The 19,928-nt window shown below is 36.9% G+C and overlaps 1 protein-coding gene and 1 long non-coding RNA gene across 2 annotated transcripts in view; one reads left to right on the plus strand and one right to left on the minus strand.

The window, feature by feature from the left end:
• Positions 1-19,928, minus strand: part of LOC123657447 ((E3-independent) E2 ubiquitin-conjugating enzyme) — a 36,388-nt gene that overhangs the window by 1,398 nt on the left and 15,062 nt on the right. Inside the window, 12 exon segments of the mRNA XM_045592990.1 lie at positions 423-573; positions 1,260-1,457; positions 2,773-3,005; positions 4,630-4,748; positions 5,976-6,065; positions 6,857-6,959; positions 7,556-7,661; positions 8,658-8,915; positions 10,804-10,893; positions 11,545-11,675; positions 11,858-12,014; positions 12,800-12,886. Coding sequence (XP_045448946.1) covers positions 423-573; positions 1,260-1,457; positions 2,773-3,005; positions 4,630-4,748; positions 5,976-6,065; positions 6,857-6,959; positions 7,556-7,661; positions 8,658-8,915; positions 10,804-10,893; positions 11,545-11,675; positions 11,858-12,014; positions 12,800-12,886 — 1,723 coding nt within the window.
• Positions 13,762-14,782, plus strand: LOC123657106. Its single transcript, XR_006743653.1, has 3 exons — positions 13,762-13,930; positions 14,027-14,116; positions 14,195-14,782. It is a non-coding gene; the product is annotated as an uncharacterized LOC123657106 (long non-coding RNA).

Here is a 19,928-nt window from a genome sequence, read left to right on the forward strand (position 1 = left end):
ATATCTTCTTTCCAAAAAAATAATAATTATCAAAATCGGTTCATAAACGACGAAGTTATCCCCGAGCGTATACATATATATTTTGAAGTCGGTTAAAAATGATGCTTAAAAGGCTCTAATACTTTTAAGATTTCGAATACTTTTGTTAGTCTTCTCTTTTTCAACCTCAATTCGACTGTATTTTTATTATGTTACGTTTATTAACCTCATAATTTTTTCTTGGGTGTACCGATTTCGACGATTTTTTTTAATATTCAAAAGCTGGTGCTTATCGCGCGATTCTATCGTAAATCGAGCGAGATCTGACGAGTAGTTTTTGTGTTATACCTAACAATAAGTATTGCAGTATACTTGTCGATGTAAATCGAAGTCTGTATGTTTCGTTGGCGACCAAAGGCAACTGGTTTAGTAGCCGGGCTCACCCTTCTGCTTCTCGTAGCCGGCCTCGTTGAAGTAGGGCTCGGCGTTGAGGATGAGCCCCTGCAGCGACACGATGACCTGCAGCAGCGAGCTGTCCTTGCCCCACACCTCCACGCCGCGCCCCGACCACGTGCCCAGCAGCGACACGCACACCTGCGACACGTCACACTGCCCTCCACTACTTCGCCTAGCTTCAAATACCTTATCGCACGAAAGTAACACGTACTTATCGTATTAAGTGGTTGCGAATATACTCTTAAGCTAATATTTATTTCATACAAGTAGGTTGGAAAACGAGCTCGGTTTGGAAACGGCTCACCTGATGTTAAGCGATTACCGTAGCCTATAGACGCCTACGTCACCAGAGGCATCGCAATTGCGTCGCAGACCCTACCCCCTGCCTTACCAAGTAGCTCTGACTACCTAAATAACCACGGGAACACAACACTACTTGAGAGAGATGCTGGTTATCTGTGATCATTTTTAAGGTTGAGAAAAGAATGAAGGAGTAAAATAAAACATATCACGCCCTTTTTTATACTAGGTTGGCAAACAACGGCCGACCTGATCGTAAGCGTATACTGTAGCTCATAAGTATGAAGCGTTTATATAGAGGCTTGCAACATCAGAAGCATTACATTACCGACCCTACCGAGGAGTTCTAGCTACCTTACTACCACAGAAAGATAAACTACTTAAGGGAAATGTCAGTTAGTAGTGATACATATTAGTAGTGCTATAGATTTCGAGGAGGACATTTATAGGTTTCAAGTGTTTCGACAACATTGCAAACGGTGTCGCACAAAGTCGACAACGAGGGTCGCCAGTCGCCACAGCACCTTGCCGTCCTCGTAGAGGTTGGGGTTGAGGCGGTCGGAGCAGTAGGAGTGGTAGTGGCACAGCGGCGGCGCGCGCGGGTACTCGCCGCCCAGCTGCACGTCGAACACGAACAGGCCGCCCTCGTAGGGCGTGCGCGCCGGGCCCGCGATCATCACCGACACCAGGTCGATGCGGTCCTCGTAGCCGCGCACCCACACCTGCGACCGCGCATGCACGGTTACATTATTATTCATTTTTGAACTCTAATTGGTAACATCTACATTTTCATTAATTACACTAGCAAATAAATGCATCCATAAAATCTAAAAACAAGTGCGCTTTAGACCACACAACTGAAGTAAAATTTACGAAACGTATCTATCTTCACTAAATTATATCTCTCACTCTCTCTCTCTCGACTTCCGTTCGCCTCGCCCGATCGCACTTTTCGTAACGCTCTCATCACGCATTAACCGGCTTACTCCCTAAGTCAAGCATGCGTAAAGAGGTTTTACTTCAATAATTACTAATTCGAAACTTCAATTACTGTTATTGAATTTAATCCACATCTGCATATCATCGAAGGTAGTACGAAACTACTCTTAGGAGTGCCTAATAAAGTATCTTATCGTTTGCTGATAATATACAATCTCGTACATAAGTCATTAGGAATGTTTATCCAAAAAAGGTAAATAAAATAAAACACTGGTCGCGAAGAGTAATATCTGATAAACAAAGTGGATGATGTACTGTGTGGCTACGGTACTAAAGAATATAGTCACCCCCTCTCTTCCCGTGGGTGTCGTAAGAGGCGACTAAGGGATAACACAGTTCCACTACCACCTTGGAACTTAAAAAGCCGACCGGTGGCGGGATAACCACCCAACTGCTGGCTTTGAAATACACAGGCCGAAGACGGGTAGCAGCGTCTTCGGTGCGACAAAGCCAGCCCTGCGGTCACCAACCCGCCTGCCCAGCGTGGTGACTATGGGCAACACACATGAGTTCACGCTATTTTTGGCGTAAACTTGTGGAGGCCTATGTCCAGCAGTGGACTGTATAGGCTGTAATGAAAGTGGATGATGATGAAAAAATAAATAAGATAATTTAACCGAGGTAAGGCACAACCGGAAATATCCTGTTTAAAATCTAGAACATCCCAACGGGGAAAATATCTCGAGCTTACAAAGATCACCACTAAATAATACTGTTCTCAAGCTGTGCTGTTTATGGGGGTAGACTTGGCAATGCACTTGCGCCACTTCTGGTATTGCTGGTTATAAAGCTACAGTAACCGCTTATTATTGGGTCAGCCGTACGCTTGTTTGCCGACCTAGTGGTATAAAAACAAACGAGTGTACTTTAGACCACACAACTGAAGTAAAACTTTTTTAGCTCTATCTAACTCATATCTCCCTCTCAACTTCCGTTCGCCTCGCCCGATCAAACTTTTCGTAACGCTCTCGTCACGCATTCACCAGCTTCCTGCCCAGGTCGAGCGTCCGTAAGGAAGACTTCAAGGAACACAGTCACCCCGGGCGGCAGGTCGCTCTTGAGCAGCTTGATCTCTCTCTTGACGGCCGAGTAGAAGCTGCGCGGCTCGGAGGGCTGCAGCATGGACAGCCGGAAGCGGTGCGTGGCGGGCGCGGACTCCAGCACGCAGAAGCCCTCGCCGCCCTCGCCCCCCTCGCCGCCCTCGCCCGCCTCGTCCGCCTCGCCCGCCTCCGAGTCCCGCTCGCCCGTGGCCAGCGGCGCCGTCTCCGGACCTGGCGCTGTGGATACACACGGATTTATTATTTTACATTCATATATTTCATTACAAGTGTGGAAAGGCTGTCATTGCAAAGAGTTCCGACAAATATCTACCCGAGCCGAGGCGCAACCGAAGGCGAGGGTTGACAGTCGGAACAAATTGCAATGACGGTTCCGCACGTGTACTGAACGACTATTTTTAATACAGTTGCGAAAAAATGAAGCAATTTAATAAAATAATAAAATGAAAATTTCTGGAAAATGGCGCCAACCGTAGAATATACGCAAAGTTTTTTTTTCTTCACCCATTCTGGTAGGCAAAGGGAACTATACAGGGAACTACAGCCAAGTCTTCAGTAGAAGTTTTTTATTGATATGAAATGAAAATGAAATTTAATGAGATGAAATGAAATGAAACCTAACCAAACTCATTCAATCAAATCATTAAATCTAATATTGAAACAAATTAGTAGCTTCTTTTTAGAAATATACGTATTTGAATGAATCATAAAAACTTCTATGAGTTTTTTTAGTAAAAACTTCATGGTTGGTTTTTCTTTTTAATAGATATTATTTTGACAGTTGGGAAAGAGAACGCACGAGTTCGGGCAATACGCCACTTTTTGAGCAACTGTATTAAAAATTCATTTTTGAATTAAAACTTCTTTACGCACGCTTGACTGCTTGAAGGTGATGAATGCGTGACGACAGCGTTACGAAAAGTTTGATCGGTCGAGATGAACGGAGCAAGAGAGAGAGAGGGGTGCGAGCACACATTTTCTTTCTCTCTTTCTCTCATAGCCACTTACGTTTTTATATATCTAAGACACAGTGCAGGCCTATTCTGCAGACCTATTGTTAAAGAAGTTTTATTTCTGTCGTGATCTAAAGCACATTTTTTTTCCAGAAGGTACGTCATACTCGACTATCTTAAAGTACTTTTGGCGAGACCTTTTTTTCATACAGAAGTTTTTTTTTCATACTTGACTTCATAAAACTTATAATTCTTTAACTTTAAATTCGATAACATATTTGACAATTATTTTGAACATAACTATTTTTTAACAAAATCTCAGTAGAGAAAGATTACGTCAGATGGTCTCGAAAAAACCCGAAGTTAAGATTTATTCAACAGAATGACTTTATTTTCAATATTAAAACTCAAAACCGTACGCACGATCACGATTCTGCCTGTAACATCCCACAGGTGGACATTGGCCTCTTTTTCCATGTAGGAGAAAGATTGGAGCTTAATCCACTACGCTGCTCTAATGCGGCTTGGCATTTATGATAATCGCTTAACATGCTCTCCGAGTCACGTTGGGGAGACCCACAAGTACAGACAATCAGACCGAAAACAAATATTTGTACAAATACATCCCGAGCGGTCATCGAACTCGCAAATCGTCGGTGCTTTAGGCGACAACACGCACCACAACACCAGAGCGGTTCTTACGATTTTTTGGTATGTAATTGACACGGATTTTATACGTAAGCACAGATCAATTATAGTGACAAAACTAAAACTGACAATCCAAGCATCGAGTTTATAAGCTTATTTATATAATTACTAAGCTTTCATAAATCTATTAGAGTAGATTTGAGAATATTTTTTAAATTAAAGCCCGTGATTCTAACCTTTTCCTTCCGTCTTCGGAGCGGCCGCAGCAGGAGCATCTTTAACCTCACTAGACGTAGTTTTAACTTCTTCCTTTTTATCTTGATCGGCCAAGCTGACTACTAACGCGCCATATTGACTGAAAAACAAATATATATTTATAACTTCATTACTGATATAATAATATTAATTTTGACCAACTATAAAGTCGCTATAAAGGAAGGACTTGGTCTTTTAAAATCGAGCAGATTAACATTTCGAGTTTTTTTTATTTTTAAGTCAGGAAATGGGAGAATCGAAAACCATACACAGGGACGAAATAATCAAATATAAAAATTAACTAAAACCTCTTTTTACACTACTTCTTACACCTGTTATACTGTTTCCCTACAAACTACTGTCTTTATTGTTTCGACAATCAAAACTAATAAAATTATCACATAACCGAGTCTATCGCACATGTACATAAAACATAACACAGTCACAGGGAATACAGTCTCATCTTTAGAGCCATGCAGATAAAATGGTACTTTTCAATTTACAAGGATTATTTTACGCAAGACTTACATTAAACAAATTTAATAAACTATTTGGTTGTTACTGGTTAACATAATCACAAACACATTTATTAGACAAATAGAGAAATTAAGTTACCACTTTTAAGTCATCTACGGAATAAATAAATTAAAAAAAATTAAATGGGGTATTTACGTTGTGCTATTGGATAAAAATAAAGAAAATAAATAAAAAGTGGTTCAAAAGTAGATATAATATTGATAATTTGAAGTGTGGTCAGACAGACTTGTTTGTTACTGAACATAATTTGTATTATCTACTTGATATATATTCCATTTGAACCATTAAAAATAAATTAAAAAGAATAACAACCTTAATACTGCTAAGATGTCTCGAATTATGATTAATTATTACTACTAATTATTTTTATTTTTTCTTTACGGAACTAACATCTTTGTTTAATATAAGTGATGCGAGTTCTTATTTAATCTGTGCAATTAATTTTTATACAAGACCAGAAAGGTTATTATTTAGCGAATATACAGCTTGCACATATAATTTAGAAGCAAAAATTTATTTTAATGGATCACAATAGCGCAATTTTAGGCGTGTAACATAGTATACAAAAAAAGAAAAAAAAAATCAATAAAAAAATTATAGCAACATGATTTTGAATCTGTACATATATTTAAAAAAAAAACAGCAATTCAATTATATAGTGCCAATGTTATAGAAAATGAAGAAAAAAAAGTATCAATAAATATGTTTTTTTTTTTTTTAATATTTATATGTACATATTCTTAGAGGGATTAGTAAGGGATGGGATAAACAGAAACAAATAAAGGCTCACACTGAAAAGTGGTAGGGTAACTTCTCATCGGTCGCGTTTTGAATTTTCATTAAGCTGTTAAGGAAATCGACCAGCTCTTGCGGCCTTCTCCTGCGGAAAACAAATTACTGTTTATTGTTGAACCTTTATATTCATAACAAAATACTTTCAAAAGATTTTACAGCACATTTTAGAAGTTTAGAATGATTTTCGTATTCCTATTATTTATTATATTTATTACAATTTTGATCGCGTTATCTTAACACTTCGGGTGTTATGAATTAAGAATAAATTGAAGGTAGTATTTGTCTTTACAAACAAAAACAAGGTAGAATTATTTGATTTTTTAACCACATAGCCTTGTCACTCAATTGATAACATGTGTGGTATTGCCTATTTTCATAAAAAGTTTCATAATTCATATTTTCGATACGATAATATTTAAATTAACTATAAATTCGATTATTTCAGGACATTTACATAATGTGCCACGAAACAAAAATTGAAATAAGCATGGAAAGTTTTAATAATCTTACATACATGCTGTAATACACTTTATATTCATACAATGTTGAAGTTAACTGACAATAAATATTATAAATTCTTTCGGTAACATGAAAAATTATTAAAAAAATAGTTAAACATAATAGACCGCTCTAAAATATGGTTTAACGACCTTAGTGACGACATTTGAATATAAAAATGTCCAAATTATTTACTTTGAAAATACATGGAAAAAATTACATTACAACATAAAGCGCAAGGCGATCTTTGCACCTTCATTTCGGTCTTATAACGATCGTAGTTCATTTATATTTTTGTGCAAGACATGACTCATGTGTTACAGATTTTCTTTACATTCTTACGAGAGGCTCATTGTATATAGTAGGAGGATGTGTTACCGGCTGACTTCGGCGTGGGCTTTCACGAGTTGACGGTGAATAAGCGAACAGAGCTTGTAGCAGACATTACGCGATCCGCTATCTAATTCCGTGTCTGCTGATGCTAAAAAAAATACAATTAATAAATAATCAGTTACGATTTATAAAACATTATCTTCCTCTTTTTATGTTATGTCTGCTGATGATGATAATAATAACACAGTAAGCAAACAGCAATAAATAATAAACTATCTAATAGAGGTCTAGACGTTCTCTTTACCAACAACCGCTCTGGTCTAGTGGTGCGTGTGCCATGTACGCGCCTAAACACCGGTAGTTTGCGGGTTCGATTCCCGCTCGAGATGGATATTTGTATTTGTAAAAATATTACTTTCCTGTTTGGATGTTTGTCCTTGTAGATCTCCCAACCGTGCCTCGAAGAGCACATTAAACTGTCGATCCCGGTTGTTATCATATACACCTGATAGCGACCCCTACTCATAGTAGCGATATATTATCCGCCAACCCGCAGTGGAGCAGCTTGGTGGGTTAAGCTACGACTCTTCTTCTACATGGAGAAAGAGGCATATGCCCAGCCGTGGGATTTTACATGCTTAATCGTGAATACTTATAAGAATTACAGTTCTGGTGGGTAATATTTTAACTATATTTGACATTATTGTTATATGTTGATGTTTAGACCAGAAAAAAAATTCGTACCATTTTCACCAGTCGCATTATCCTGGACGACAGTAGCTTCGGAACCTGAAGCTTGCGCGAGCTCAATGTTCAAATCAAGCGATTTCTTTGGGGGATTGCTTTCTACCTGAAATGGGAAGGGGAAAAACAATTAGTGCATCAGCAAACACATCTTCATTGTCATTACGAAACAGCCCGAGTAAGAGACAGCTGATAGGTAATATAGTATTTAACGTATTAGTTTTCTTGATGTTTTGTTAGTAATACCAGTAAATTTAATTCTCAACTCTTCGTTATTATATGGCTTTTGGCTTTGTCAACAATGTCATGTGGGTTGAGGTATAAATAACACATATACATGTTTGTCACTTGATGAGTCGTGTGGAGGGCCCAGAAACAACCCAAACACATACACTCAGAATACGATAAATATCTGTATGGGCTTTGGCCTTATTCTAAAACTGAGATGATGATCACTGCTGTGACATCAATTTAGTTTCAATCAAATATCGATTTAATTTTATAAATCTAATAACACATTACACCAATATTGAGCGCTGACTTTAAACTTGACTCCAACATTTTATGAATATGTAGATACATATCATGTAGATATTGAATGCATACTAAATTCTTTTACATTTTGTTTATAAAAAAAAAACCAGATAAGTTAGACACGCATTCAAAAGGCCTAACTATTTCTGGCTTTACTCGAAGGCCTGGCAGCCTTATCCCCAGGAGCTCTGGCCGCATCACTCACCACAGGCACACAACGCTACTCGAGAGCAGTATTATGTAAGGTCGAGGTACTTCTGCAGACGGGCTGGCCAAGATTTTGAGCAGGATCATACTGTACCCTATCTCAATAGTGGTTATTAATATTTTAGTACCTATTAAAACTATATGGAAACGGGTCGAAAGCGATTTGATTGCTCTAGATATGTATTGTCATTGATTGCCTCTATTTGGTTTAAAAAAAAATACAATATATTAATTCCCGAACGTGGATGTATGGATGGGTATTTACTTGTGTCTTACTGGCATAGCCGTCTACCGTTCCTTTTGCGGCAATATCGGCATCAGTAACACAAAAAGGTGTCAGTGTTGCAGCTCCGACCTTTACCTCCATGGGCTCGACGACGAGGGGCGGCTCGGCGGTCGGCTCGGCGGACGGCTGCGCGGACGGCTCGCCGAGCGGCTCGTCGAGCGGCTCGGCGGGCGGCTCGGCGAGGTCGGCGAACGCGTCGAGCGCGTCGCCGGGCTCGGGCTCGGGCTCGGGCCCGTCGCTGGGCGCGAACAGGCGCGCCAGCTGCTCGTGGACGCGCCGCTCGCCCGCGCGCGGCGTGCTCGCGCCGCGCTCGCGGACGCGCTCGATCAGCCCCTGCGCGCCACACACTCGTCAGACACGACGCACCCCCTCCGACTTGTCGCACGGTACCCACGGGGGAAGTGCGGACACCCGCGCCGCCGCGAGTCGTCGTCGCCTCGTGTGACCCCAATATTCATTTTTATACCAGCGTTTCTTAATTTTCATTATATTTAATATATTTGCCATTCAATATCTGATACTAGCATCGATCAGTCTTGTTTCATTTACAATAAGTTTAATTGTAATTTTAATTATTTTAAATTACAGTATTAAATAATCTAGATTTTTTTTAAGTCCTCCCGCTGTCGTAAACGTAATTCACTAGTATAAGTAAATAATAAATCAACGCCTCACTCAACAGCCCACTAAAATCTACAGACGTCCAAACCACGGCTAACATCTGTATGACTAATCAACAGGTATGTCATGTGCAGGGAATGAATCCGCAACTGTCAACGCAACAGCCCTAAATTAGTGCTGTGACCGTTAAGCATACCTACAACCTATTCTATATGAATATAAAGTGTATCGCGCGCGTATATGCAAGTAACTTCATTTTGTAAACTAAAAAAGTTGCAAACAAACATACGGTCCGCCTTATAGTAAGCGGATACCGCAGCCTTTGAACGCCTGCAACGTTAGAAACATTGTATTCGCGTTGTCGAACCTAACGCTGAACCTCCTCAGAAGCTCTGGCCACCTCACTCACCACAGGAACACAATCAGTCAGTTCAGCCTATTGCAGTCCACTGCTGGACATCGGCCTCCCCAAGTTCGCGCCAGACATCCCGGTTGGGACAGGAACACAATACTGCTTACTTATAGCAGTACTATTAGCAAAGATCTTCTGTAAGGTTGAAAACATACACAGTCGATATAATGCAAATTTTGTACAAGATATTTCCTGCCGTGTCCTACGAACGAACTTCCAAACCAAAAAGTCAATGTATTAAATTTAAAATTATTGCGGTACGAAGTTTGCAATCTATATAAAAAATAAATGTTACTAAGCGCATAACTCGAGAATGGCTCGACCAATTCGGCTACTTTATTTTTTTGTACTTAATTATATAAAAGAAGTTTGTTTTATTATTTATTATTTATTTTATTTTATACTTTATTGTACACCACAAATATATTACAAAAAAAAGCATAAAGATAGTTACAGACAGTGAAGTACAATGGGCGGACTTATGGCTAATTAGCCATTTCTTCCAGACAACCCATTAAAAACCAATTTTGTTTGTAGTGCAATTGTTTAAAATTCACTACGCCAGTTAAAAAATTGCCGATTGAGAGTTTATACGTGATGTGAATAATAATATATTTTATTTATTATTGAATTTAAATTGTTCTTTACTCTAAATAATTGAGTAGTTGTCACGTAGAATGGTTACTTTTTGTGAACCTATAACCTATACAAATAAATAAAATTGGAGTGTCTGTTTGTAATATTAAAATAACCACTTTTTATACCAAAATAACATTTTTGAAAATGTTCGTCTGTCAGTCTGTCTGTTTGTTCCGGTTAATCTCTGCAACGGCTGAGCCAATTTTAAGAAGTAACTTAGGCTACTTTTATTTTAGAAATTTATTTATTTTATATCTGTGCGAACTAAACAAGAACTTTTTTGTTAAATTCCACGCGGACGAAGTCGCAGGTACAGTAGTATATAACATAAAAAACCCATTTTGACTATTTTTTATATACTTAAACTTATTGCGAATAAAATTAAAAAGATTACTCCACTATAAGTAGCCGCAGTGTAGTTGTACCTTTCTGTCAATATTTAACGTTAATACTATGCTACATACTATACTACTATTTTCTACATATAAATGTACTATATAGGATAAAGTTTAAATTAAAAATAAATTTATACTATATGTTAAAATTTACCAAAAAGTGGTCCTCATGAAAGAAGGTCGTCCCCATGAGTCTGTCTAAAAATCTGCAGTCTTTGTAGAGATTCAGTAATTTCCGCATTATCTGTGAGATATATAGTGAATGTGATAAATAAACATTTTTTTCATTATCATAAATACATATATACAGTTTGTATATATATATTGATATATTATAAGAATTCTCGTTAAAATTATTAAGTCAAAGTTAAGTGAAAGTAGGCTAGATATAGTGTATTTTGGTTAAAATAAGTATGTATTTAATTATGTATAATATCAGTATCTTATTATATAATAAATACACAACATTATTATATGTCATCCAGGATAGTACGAAAGTTTTACATGGTAGTATTTATTTTAAAAAGGCGAACTTTTTTTTTTAAATTCTGTTATAGATACACTTTCGTACTACGTGACGACGTATAAAGTTAAAAATTTAACTGCTTATACAAGGTCGACAAACCTATTAATCGGACAGAGTAGCCATTTTGGCCAGACATTTGGTTAAAAAGGCCGGACACTCAAAAGTTCACTGATTCGCGAATTGTGCTACGGGAATGCGAGATGACTGGTGAAAATTAAAAAGCCCAACAAAAGTCAGACAAGCCGAACACGCAATCAAAAAGCCTAACTATGTCCCGTTTTATTCGGACGCCTGACAGCCCTCAATCCTCAGGAGATTTGGCCACTTCACTCGCCACACGAGACAATACGAGAGCACCCCGCGGCCTACCTCCTGGCTCTGCAGCGTGGGGTGCTTGGCGAAGATCTCCTCGAGGCGGCACATGGCCATGCGGCCGCGCTCGATGTGCGCCGCCACGCGCGGCTCCAGCAGCTTGGGCAGCGCCAGGGCGCCCGGCCCCGCTGCCGCGCTCGCCGCGTCTGGGGGAGGACAGGCGGATGTTAGGCTTAATCGTATCGATGCCAACATTACCTAAATATATTATATATATATATATATATATATATATATATTCGATTTTATCCACGTAAAATAAAACAACAAAGAGGAAAACTGAATATTCCAGCTGCGAGGTGGCGTGTACCAGTGTGGGCGGGCGCGGGCGCGGGCGCGGGCGCGGCGGGCGCGTCGGGCGTGCGCGGCTCCGCGTCGCGCGTGGAACTCTGCGTCTCCCACGAGTCCTCCGAGCCCGAGCCGTCCGAGCCCCACAGCTCGCCGTCCTCCGAGTCGTACTCGCCCACCTGCGCACACGGACCATCCTCAGCTGATAGGAGCGAGAGCATACGGCTTTACACACATATATAATAAAAACTCTTTATTGTACACCAAGAATGAGCAGTTACAAAAAAAAAATAGAAGATAAGTACAAAAAAGGCAGCCTTATCGCTAATGAGCGATCTCTTCCAGGCAACCTTTGGGCAGAGGAAATGATATATATGTAGATGGTATAGATTTACAGTTTTTATCTAAACATATACGGTAAATTCAGACAAAAAAAGAATGTAAAAATAATATATATATGTGTATATATCGGGATTATAAGAACCTCCAATACAAATTTAAATACAATTAGTTTAATAACTATATACTTTGAAATAAAAAACTGTTACATATTCAGATTTCACTCCAATTGTAACAGTCACAATAATTTTAATGTAACAAAAATTTTGTAAGAACATTCTACACCTATGCTGACGCTAGACCATTTCCTTTGCCCTAAGGTTGCCTGGAAGAGATCGCTTTTTAGCAATAATGCCGCCCTTTGTACCTAATGAATATATTGTCAATATATTTTTTTTTTTTTTTATTTCTTTGATATGTATTGTTTCTGTTTTTGGTGTACAATAAAGTGTATTATTATTATTCTGACAAACAGCAATTCATAACTTTACAACAAGATTCATACTTTCATTATTTACAAACTTTTTTTTTTCATTCATCGATTAATTTAGTTGTCACATTAAAAAAGATATGCATGTTGTTTATTGTTTTGTGTATTAATTGTAAATAATATTTTATAATTTACCTTGTAGAGGTCTTGCGGCCAACACATGCTCGTGTGTCCGTCGACCCACCATACTTTGACGCGGCCAGTGGGAAAGTTATCTATCACCTGCAACAAAAATAATTCATAAATAAATAAAAAACACTGCATTTACTCAGACATTTATTTCAAGTATAACACTCTTTGCAGCTCATTTTTTTGTAAAATTATGTAAAGGAATAATAAATATTTACAACGTACACACATGGTCATCTTTTCCTAAAGTAAGCAACTTAATGCCTGTGTTATAAATAACAAGCCGACTGGTATAGCTAACATAGACATAATTGATGCATATATAAATATACTTATTACACCCAGACTCGGGGTGGGAATCGAACCCACGACCCCAGAAGCAGAAAGCAGGCAGGCACTACAAACTGCCCCAACAGGCTAATCAACAGTAGGTCAGTAGTAGGAAACTTCAAAAATACATAAAAAAAACTGTGAATCTTTACTTATATGTCAACAAAAAATCTTAATCTAACACACACACCCACACACATAAATAGTACACAAAGCGTAGCTGCATTTAAGTTAATTAGGAATTAAAAAAATGGCAACATTAGCGTCACAAAATTCTGTCAATCACATATTAATTCTTAATAGACTATAGTTTACCCTGTCCATCTGTCTGTTCGTATCTTACCTCACTTGTATACTGTAACGTAGTAAAATTGTGGTGCATAGCGACATCTAGTTATAGCCGCGGTATTACTATTGATCCTGGTATTGAGGTTTGTCTAGCGAAGCTTGCGGGCTCACTAGATGGCGTGCTTGGAGAGTTGCTATGTATTTGCACGGTTTTGTTTTTACATTGTTTCATATTTAAATATTTATTTAATTGCTTAGGATTTTTGTCTAAATTGTTTTTATAAATAATATTTAAAAAAAAATAAAAATATATAGATTTATTTCGGTTTGCTGTATTGGATAAATTTTTAATTTTGAGTGGCAACACTGCCAGATTAAAGGACTTTCGCTTCGACCATGATTGGGAACGGCGAGGGAAAGATTTCACGTTTTCGTGTTTTGTTGGCCAGGTTCGCCTGCATATTAAAAATTATGTCTCTGAAGTAGAGAATAATAATTTTATTTATCTCAACAATAATGGTGAGTTGATTTCGATATTTTGGTGGGACCTTTTTCCCTTTGTGTTTGTGATAACCTTTAGGTGTCATATTAACTCGTAATTTACTTTTGTTACAGCTTCCTTATTTTGTTCATTTTGAAATAGATATTTTTATCTGATTTCGGGGATGGTGGGAACGAGAGATTACACATATGCAATCTACTCTGGTAAGATTTCAAACCATTCTTTTAAATTTTGCATCGGTTCGATTCCGCCATTTTGACAACGTGTTTTCTTTGTTTCAGGGATTCTTTCATTTTTATATTTCCTTTGTATTTTATTGTTTTATTTTATTATATACGTAACTAATTAATAGAAATATGACTTTAGAAGAAAATACACTTGGGTTACCATGATGTAGGAAAAATTTAAATATGAAAAATTTATAATTTGAAATTAAGATGGAACTTAAATGAGTTACAAACAGAACTCAAACTTAAAATTATATTTCGATTTCATTCTGTCATTTTCGTTAAACTTCAATCATCGAGGCCTGGATATTTGAATTTGAAATTTAAATAAAACACTAAAAGGTATCTTTTCAATATTTTGAAAGCTGAGTCTACCGTGGATCACCAGAGCAATGAAACATCTGTCCGTATTAAAGTAGAACCTTTGGGCTGGAGATCCTGCTCATCGAAACTTCCTGTTGAAACCTTAACACCCTGTGGATGTCCAGAGCAAATTGACAATTCAAGTAATTGGTATGAATTAATGCAGAAGAGGTACAGACTTTCTCATTATTTAGTTGATCTATGCTTATTTACAAGGTTATTTGATTTCTGGTGGTATACTCGTTAAGCTCATTATACTCGTTAAGCACATTATACTCATCACGTATTTTTTTTTATTGTAGTAAATATATTAAGAACCTTCTCTCTACGACTGAGCAACCTTTAGTATTTGTTTAAATTGTAATTTCTGAAGTGATGGTTTTGGGGTTAGCTAGGTAGGCTTATTTATTATATTTTGTTACATGAGGGTAAGTGTAAAAAAATGGAAATTAAACTACCTTAATGTTGAATATCTAGTTGGTTTATTATTTAAGTCTTTTTTTTCCTACCTGCTTAAAATTTGTATTTGGTCCTAGCCCTAAAGATATATCACTATTTTTTTTGTCAACGGCACATTGTATTCCGAAATAGCCGGGCAACTTTTTCCGTCAATGTGTCGGGTGGCAAATGGCGCCCACGGATTAATTTAAATCGTAATGTTTATATACAAACAAAGATATTAAAGTGAAACAATAAAACCCATGGTTTATTTTGAATTTTTTTTTGTTGTAATCACAGTTTAATATCATTTTTTTTGTTGCGAGTATAATTTTTTTTTAATGTTATCTTGTTTGATGAGTATATCACCCGTAGATTTTGAAAATACTGTAATATTAGTAGTATTTTGAGTTTTGACAATTGTCAGTGTGTAAGAAAATTTTAAAAGTAAATCTTTTTTTTTTTTTGCATTTTGTTGGTAGTAAATCATATTTGCAATTATTCATTCTTGTGTGCACTGCATATTGTGCCTTGGCATTTTGTTTATTTTTTTCTTTTGGGAAGTTTTGACTTTCAAAGTTTTCCGTGAAGAGGTTCTTTTGACAATTGTTAAGATTCAGTAGTTTCTTAGACATAGTTACATTTATATTTATTTATTTGATTAGATTAGTTACTTTTATTTGATTTAGAGGTTGGGGTTATACCATACCACACTTCAAGTTGTTTGGATAATTCTGATAATTTAGATTATGTATTTTCTTTATTTTATTCTGGGTTCATATAGAGTTATATGAACATTTCAACTGACCAATGTTAAATTGTATTTGGTATTTCATAGTAAGTTGATTGTTTTTGTTTAGAGTTATTATAATTTATACCTAGTTTAGGTTATATACATATTTTTTTTTTGTTGAGTTGTGTATATGAAGGCTGTGCCACATTGATTATTTTGACACATAAGGCTGTATCACACCTTACAATTTTGTATGTTATTTAGTATTATTTCTTCTTTCTTCTGTATACTTTAGAAATATTATTTTGTAATGGAAGCATAGTTGTTGAGATATTATTTAGAGTAGGCTAAGTTTAAACATTTCTTTTTTTGTTTTTTTTAATAGTATGCTTAAATTCCGTATAAGTAATTTTGATTTTGTTGAAGCTTTTGTAACCTTTTTTTTTTAGTAACGATAATACCACCGGGATCCATTTCTAATATCTTGGCTGTACCGATTTTTATAAATCAAAATGGAACAAACTTTTGTGCAATTTCACTCTCTTTTGAAAGACGAATTAACTTATGAGGTGTCCATTCGTTCTGAAACGCCAGCACCTACTGTGCTTGGTTTAAAGAAACAATTAAAACATTTAATAACAGAGATTCCTTCTGAATCAATTTTGGAAACGGACATTGATGCGGAAACCGAGTTGGAGGTTGTTTCTCAAAAACTTCAGGATTTAAAAGATTTAATTAAGAAATTTGAGGAAAATAAAGAGCGACATATTGTTTGTAGGGCTAAAGCTTTAGCGTCACATTTATATTTTAGAAATTTAAGAATACATTCTTCCGAGCTCACCCTAAAGGGTAAGAAGAGTGAGATAAGTTCAAAATTGGATATTCTAATTTCGAGATTGGAACCTAACAATGATTGGGCTCAGGAAAGCGAATCTTTGACTTCAGACAGCTCCACAGTAGAATGCACTGGGGACAAAAATGTCGCCAAGTGGAAGTTAACTTACAATGGACAGGGAGACCCACGTAGCTTCATCGAACGTGTGGAAGAATATAAGAAGTCGTATGGAGTTTCAGATTCGAGGCTGTTCATTTCTGCCTTTCATCTTTTTACAGGTAAAGCTTTATTGTGGTTCAGAGGTAATAAATCATTAGTCTCAAATTGGTTAGAATTAAAAAAGTTATTTTTGGAAGAATTTGACGCAGTCGATTATGATCATGGGTTAATTGGAGAAATCAGAGCTCGTACGCAAGGCCCCGATGAACCAGTGTGTATTTATTTTTCGGTAATGTTCTGTATGTTTGCGAGATTAACGACTCAACTTTCTGAAAAACAAAAATTAGACATTCTTTTACATAACATTCGTCCATGTTATTCCGAGCAACTGGCCCTAGTAACCATAGATTCAGTAGCGGTTTTGAAAGAAAAGTGTCGTAAACTAGAGGCTGCCAAACAACGTTCTGCTTTATTTTCGGAGCCCAGTAGTAATAAAGCGCTTCTAAGTTCTGAGTTTGCTTACAAACCGAATTCAAAACAAGTAAACACAGTTTCGGCGACAGCGGTTAAGGTTAATAGGAGTGAAAATAATAATTTTTTACAGTCAAATAAAAAACTTTGTTATAAATGTGGTAAGGGAAACCACAACTTTAAATTTTGTAGGGTTGTTCCGAGGTCTCTAAGGTGTTTTTCGTGTGGATTGCAGAACTACACAGTTAAAACATGTCCAGTGTGTAGTAAGAGGACTTTGGTCAGACAACCACCTTCAGATAAAAATTCAAAAAACTAATATACCAGGACTGTGCAGAGACACAATTACATAGTGTTGTCAATTATAATAAAACAACTTGCATACCTGACACAGTTCTGTTTTCAATTAATGAAAAGGATGTTAGACCACATTTACAGACTTCAGTAGACAACTTAGAGATTACAGGATTACTAGATTCCGGTGCTTGCGCGTCAATTTTGGGTAACCAGGCGCACAAGGTTTTTTTGAAAATGGGTTACAAATTACATGTGGATAATGACACCACATTTTCTGTAGCAAATGGGGACCAACTCCATTGCTTGGGTTACATGTTTATTCCGATTACTTACAATTCTATGACTCACATTATTAAATTTTTTGTAATTCCATCTATTGTGGTAGATGTTATTTTTGGTTGTGACTTTTGGAAAACGTTTCAGTTAGCGCCAGGAATTTTTGATAATTTGGAATTGAGTAAGGCACCTTCAAGATTTTATAATTTAAATGTTATTGATAATGAACCAGTTCATACCATAAAATCTTTTGAATCATTAACAAACCAGCAAAAAGAATTAGCGAATTCAGTAGTAAATAAATTTTTGGATATTTCATCACAAAGGATAGGTTTAGGTAGAACTAACTTGATTGAACATATTATTGATACCGGTGATGCTTTACCTATTAAGATTAAACAATATCCACTTTCTCCGAAAAAGAAAGAGGCGTTATGTAAAGAACTAGATAGAATGCTGGAATTGGATGTAGTCACTCCTAGTGAGAGTCCTTGGAATAACCCAGTGATCTTGGTTAAAAAGGCAAATGGAGACTGGAGATTTTGCTTGGATTGCCGTAAGTTGAACTCAGTAACCAAGGGGGATTCATATTCGATTCCGTACATTCCGCAAATTCTGGATAGCCTAAAAGAAGCTAAATTTTTGTCATCAATTGATTTAAGTTCTAGTTTTTGGCAAATTCCGTTAAGTGAAGATTCTCAAGAGAAAACTAGTTTCACAGTTCCGGGTAGGGGTTTGTTTAAGTTTAAAGTTATGCCTTTTGGCTTATGCGGTGCTCCAGCACGACAACAGAGATTAATGGACCGGTTATTTAATCAAAATTTTTGTAACGATATAACGAATGGGAGAGTTTTTTGTTATATAGACGACATTGTGATTTGCTCTTCAGATTTTGAAACGCATTTAATTTTGTTAAATAGAGTTTTGGATAAATTAGAAATGGCTAAATTGTCAATAAATTTTGAAAAATGTAGTTTTTTTCGGAAATCATTACGTTATTTAGGGTACATGGTAGATGAATTCGGGTTACGGACTGATCCAGAGAAGGTTGCTGCGGTCATGAATTTTCCGACACCAAAATCCGCACAGGATGTAAAAATATTTTTAGGTACATGTTCCTGGTATAGACGTTTTATTAGAAACTTTTCGACTATAGCAGCCCCACTCAATAGATTAACTAGTAAAGGCAAGAACGCACCAAAATTTGAGTGGAGTGAACAAGCAGAGGTGGCATTTAATACTTTGAAAAATGCACTAGTAACGGCACCTGTGCTTGCGGTTCCGAATTTCGACAAGCCATTTAAGGTACATTGCGATGCTTCAGCTTATGGAGTTGGCGGTATGTTGACACAAGAGGTAGATGGACATGATCATCCCATCGCATATGTCAGTAGGAGTTTAAATAAAAATGAAAGGAATTACAGTGCGACAGAACGCGAAGCTCTTGCTGTCATTTTTGCAGTGGAGAAATTTCAAGCTTATTTTGGTTCAAAAACAATTACGATTATTACGGATCATGCATCGCTTAAGTGGTTTTTGAATTAGGAAAATCCCTCTGGGAGATTGGCCAGATGGGGTTGCAGATTGTCACAGTATAATTTTATTATTGAGCATAGAAAGGGTAGTGATAACGTAGTTCCGGATACCTTGTCGAGACTCTTAAAGGTTGATGTGGTTAAAGTTGGACGAAGTAGTTCGGGACAACAGACTATCGTTGATGACTGGTATGACAAAATATTCAATGGTTGTAAAAATAATCCAGCCAATTTTCCAAATTTTTGCATTTTGAATAATAAATTGTTCCGTTTCAGTAAATGTAAATACCAGCTTTTGAGTGAGTTCGATTGGAAAGAGGTAGTCCATAAGAGCGACATTAATAGGATTTTGAAAGAAAACCATGCAGACCCAACTGCTGGTCATTTCGGCGTGTTCAAAACTCATCGTAGAATATCACTTCGATACTTTTGGCGCGGTATGTATAAGGATGTGGTTGATTATGTTAAAAATTGTGATGTTTGTGCTGCTTATAAGCATTCAACAACAGCCACTCCTGGTTTATTAGGAAAACCAAAAGTCTGTAGTAGACCGTTTCAGGTTATTTCTGCTGATCTGGTAGGACCTTTGCCCAGATCTAGATCAGGTTTTACGTTTCTTTTTGTAGTAACTTGTTGCTTCTCAAAGTATACAATGTTGTTTCCGTTAAGGCGTGCCACAGG

The sequence above is a fragment of the Melitaea cinxia genome, chromosome 10 (assembly GCF_905220565.1).
Source record: "Melitaea cinxia chromosome 10, ilMelCinx1.1, whole genome shotgun sequence".
NCBI lineage: Eukaryota > Metazoa > Arthropoda > Insecta > Lepidoptera > Nymphalidae > Melitaea > Melitaea cinxia.